The sequence below is a fragment of the Rosa rugosa genome, chromosome 7 (genome assembly GCF_958449725.1).
Source record: "Rosa rugosa chromosome 7, drRosRugo1.1, whole genome shotgun sequence".
NCBI classification, from domain to species: domain Eukaryota; kingdom Viridiplantae; phylum Streptophyta; class Magnoliopsida; order Rosales; family Rosaceae; genus Rosa; species Rosa rugosa.
The window spans coordinates 34,205,591-34,209,738 of record NC_084826.1 but is presented as its reverse complement, the minus strand read 5'-3'; the positions used below and the strand labels follow the sequence as shown (position 1 = coordinate 34,209,738).

The following is a 4,148-nucleotide window of genomic DNA, read 5'->3' as shown; positions in this document are numbered from 1 at the left end:
AGCAGTTTGGAGGAAAGTAATCTTGATGGGAGAGCGTTGTAGTCCACTGAATTTTTCTGGAAAGATTGTTTATGACTCTGAAGGAAACCAGCTGCTCAAATCCGATTTACCTCATCATGATCACCATCAAGATCCCTAGCTAGCTGAAGTTAAATCTTATTTGATAAAAAATAAGGATCAGCTAGCAGCTACTCGATCTCGTTTTTTATTCAATGTAACAAATTAAAGTACTTCTATATTGTGATAAATAGCGACAAGTGTGAAACCGATATTGTCCCAACTTAACCACCTGCTAAGTGTTGGTTTTAATCACATAAGGCCTTGGTACAATTGGGTATGATTCACCAACTTATACGTTATATTATATTTTGTCACTTTTCTAATGTGGGATCATTCCTCTCCAACATTTATTCTTTGGCAAATTAGTTCCAAATCTAAAACCTCTCTTCCAATTTCATCGATCTGTTCCATTTCAATTTTTAACGTAAATTTTGTTTAGTGTCAATGCTTACTAAATATGAACCCATAAATTACTTCATTTGTGATAATTTTGGCATGCAAGGAATAAGTTGATTTTGCAACACCATCTCTCTACTAGTGCTCATAGCTATTAGTACTCCATTTGCAAATGAAAATCATATTGTTGCTGGTACGTACTAAAAGATTAGGGTATACTTACTGTTATGTTACTAATTCATTTACTCTTCATTAATGTTGATTGCAATGTGCAAAATTCTATATTAATTGCTCTAGAAAGTTGGTGCTTTTTTCCACTATGAACTGCAAAATTTAGTCAAAACGTAAAAAAATACAATCCATTATAGAATATATCCAGCCCATGCATTCAAGTGCAACTTTACTCAGTATTCTAGCCTCATTTTAGTTTCGAAGATGATTCTGAACCTCTTATTGATAATACCTATGATATGTCAAATCCTTTGTCGAAGATGTTCTTCATTTTCTACAAATTACGTACACAGAGTATTTCATTTACTCATGGGATCGGAGATCGATATTTAGGCAAGCTCTTATTGGAATCATTCTCCACCGCTCTCAGTTGGTTCAACTGTTGTTGTACATAGATGTTTGTGTCTATAACTTATTTGATCTCCCAAAAACAGAACAATTGAAACAAAGCACATTCATTACTAGTCTCTTAGGGACATGAAACGCTCTTTTGATACAGAAAATTGGTCTGCCACATAAAGAACTACCTGATAGTAAAAAATTAGAAAACGTACAAGAGCTATTGCAAAAATGTGAAATATATTTGTCACGTATTTACAAAGCAATTCACGAAAGAAGAAACTCGTGTGTACATGGCGTGGTAGTGGATTGGAATTTTTTATAGGCCATTGCCTATTGAGGAGCTACATCTAATTGAATTTCTCCTTTCTTCTCGGGGACAAAACTCACTCGCTTCTGCAAATTTATATATGTAATATTGTCAACATGAATATATACAACAATTCCATATATTAAGCTCGACCAAAGTAATATGTCTTAGTATTCTTTTTGGTATTCAAGCATTTCATTACAACAGAAAATGACAAAGACAATTAGATAAGAAAAGATCAACGTTTGAATTTGTTGGAAGTTCGTGGAAACCATACTTAGGAGACCTTGTTAATTATTTTGTCAATAATTGAGTATTGAATATCTGATATATATGTAGTTTACCAAGTCATTTTGGTACGCATGCAACATATATAATGCAACTAGCAAAACTTTGGCGGTTGAGACCGTCTAATTCCTCCCTAGAATTGGAAGCTAAAGTTAATTAGCTTTAAATATTACATAGTTTCACATTGGGTGCTGAATTTGACTAGATTATAATTTTGGGTTAGTGCATTCTTTGTTTTGTCAAAGTTCATGTTTTTAGTGCTTAAGAACCGGGGATGTGACATAAGTAGGTTTTATAATAAGTCAAATAGATATTTAATATAAATATAGTGTCAGACTTTCATGTTTCACTCCAAATTTAGCACTAGAATACTACAGACAAGAAGTCTCCGTATACGTAGTCGAATTAGTCACGTACACATGCACTGCCAACAGATTTTTAACAAAATTGGAAACTATCTTCTCCCTTACTTTTGCAAGATAACCCAATATATTCATTTAGATCTTCTTTATTAACATGTGTGGAGAACACAATTAATTCACAAAGAACAAATGTCAGTACAACTTCTTAAAACTATTTTCTTTATTTTATTAGTTTTGATTTTCAATGTATATTTCTATAGACTATTCGATATCTTTAAGTACATATATATAGTACATTTTGCATGTATTTGATTCAAATGAGCTTCTTTATTCGTCTGTGAAACACTCTCAAATTATTATTTCAATACAAATATGTACGTAAAGCCCAACAAATCATATGAATGGGGGGGGGTTTGGTTTTCTTTTCCCCAGAAATTTCAAGTTTTTTGTTTTAAATGTTTTTTGTGGTTTTCAGAAATTTATAAATGGACAATTTTATAAATAGGATGTAAACCTTACGTTGACAAGTATAGACCATAATGTGAGTAAGCAATAACATCAGGTATTAAGCAATGTAGCTAGCAGACTATAGCACGATGAAGTAACTCCTACATTTCCACCAATATGATTAATGCTTCTATAACACTTGCATCAATTAAGTTTATTAAAAAAATAATAATGTTACTAGTCTTAATTAGCTCCAAAGGAACAATCAAATGAATAATTACCTAAATGAATGAAGTTGTCGAAATTTCTTTGCCTTCAAAATTATCACAAAAACAAAAGTAAAAAAAAAAAATTCATATTACCTGACGCGCCTTGAAAGTGAAGTTTTTGTCCGTGTTGCTGTTATCGCCGACGGTGCCGGCATTGGCCATATAGAGCTGAATGATTTTGTCGGCGACTTCAATCTCATCCTTACTCTCCTCCATCAATTTGACCACCTGCGCCCTCGGCAGCCTCATCTTCATCCTCACCGGAGCTCCTGCTCCTCCTAAAGATGGTGGTGCTGCTCTCACAAAACTCGTAAGGTCGGAAGCAGAGCGTCGAGACAGCATCAAGCACTCGAGCCTCTCCTTGGCGCTCACTTGAATATTGGCCGACGATCTCACCCTTCTCGCCACCCTGCTATTACTTCTTCTTCCTGCTTCTTCTTCCGAATTCATATAATCAAAATTGGGCAATTCTACCAGAAAATATATACTCCTGGGCTTGAGCTCTTGTTGCGCTTCTAATGGCTTAGCTCTCATACCAAAATGTTTAACAGCTTCAGAATTCAATAGCATATGACCTGGGTGCTCCTTCACTAGATCCCCAGCTCGTATGGGAGTCTTTACCTTGAACGTTTCTCCACTTATCTTCATCACCTTTGCTTTCCTGCTTTTTCCTCCAATTGTGTTTCCCATCTTCGATCAGATCAATATTAATATTTGTCTCTCAACCACAAACTCACTGCTAGCTCTCCATATATAGTGTTTAGATGCATAACAATAGTCCGGTGTGAAAGTGTGAAATTCTTTAAGATTCCCATGTTAGCTTTGCGTTTGAAATTACTAATCAATATGTTTTCTCAATTATGGTAGGGCTCCAGTGCAGGCCAACCTTCTTATCAGCTTTTATGTCTGATACCCATTATATAAACTAGTGGCTAAGTTATCCTCTATATATTATTCCTTTCACATCTTAATTTCTGTTCTATATCGCCGAGTTTTATTTTAGAAGGAACTGCTTGACGTTTTATCATTCAAAACAATGTAAAGCATTTTAAAATTGCCGGATAAGATCAGAGAAAGTTGAATGGGGGCCGCTCCATCTCCATCACGTACCTTACATCAACCTACTTGTGTGCAACGTTGATTTCTCCACAAATTTGACCTACTTGTTTGAAATATAATTTTTATTTCTTTATTTTTGGCCAATGTTCTTTTTGAAGTCCAAATAGAACTTACATGAATTGATAGAGTAGTGAAAGAAATAGAAAGAGAGAGTGAGAGAGGGAAAAAAAAAAAAAAAAACTATAATGCTCTATACCTCTCCCCATGCCGCAATTAGTGGCTTAACCTTTATTTTCATTGGTAAGTCAACCCTGATTGGTGGCGATCACCAAAACCTTGTGGTTTTATCACTGTTTCTCTTTCTAACATTTCTTTTGGGGTGCCCTG

At 34.7% G+C, this 4,148-nt stretch overlaps 1 protein-coding gene across 1 annotated transcript; it reads right to left on the bottom strand.

The window, feature by feature from the left end:
* Positions 1 to 1,126: 1,126 nt before the first annotated feature.
* On the bottom strand, positions 1,127 to 3,603 carry LOC133721757 (uncharacterized protein At1g66480-like). Its single transcript, XM_062148467.1, has 2 exons — positions 2,796 to 3,603; positions 1,127 to 1,422 (listed from the first exon to the last, which is right to left on the bottom strand). The coding sequence occupies exons 1-2, from the start codon at positions 3,390 to 3,392 to the stop codon at positions 1,360 to 1,362; spliced, it is 660 nt and encodes a 219-aa protein (XP_062004451.1). The 5' UTR covers positions 3,393 to 3,603; the 3' UTR covers positions 1,127 to 1,359.
* Positions 3,604 to 4,148: the final 545 nt, after the last annotated feature.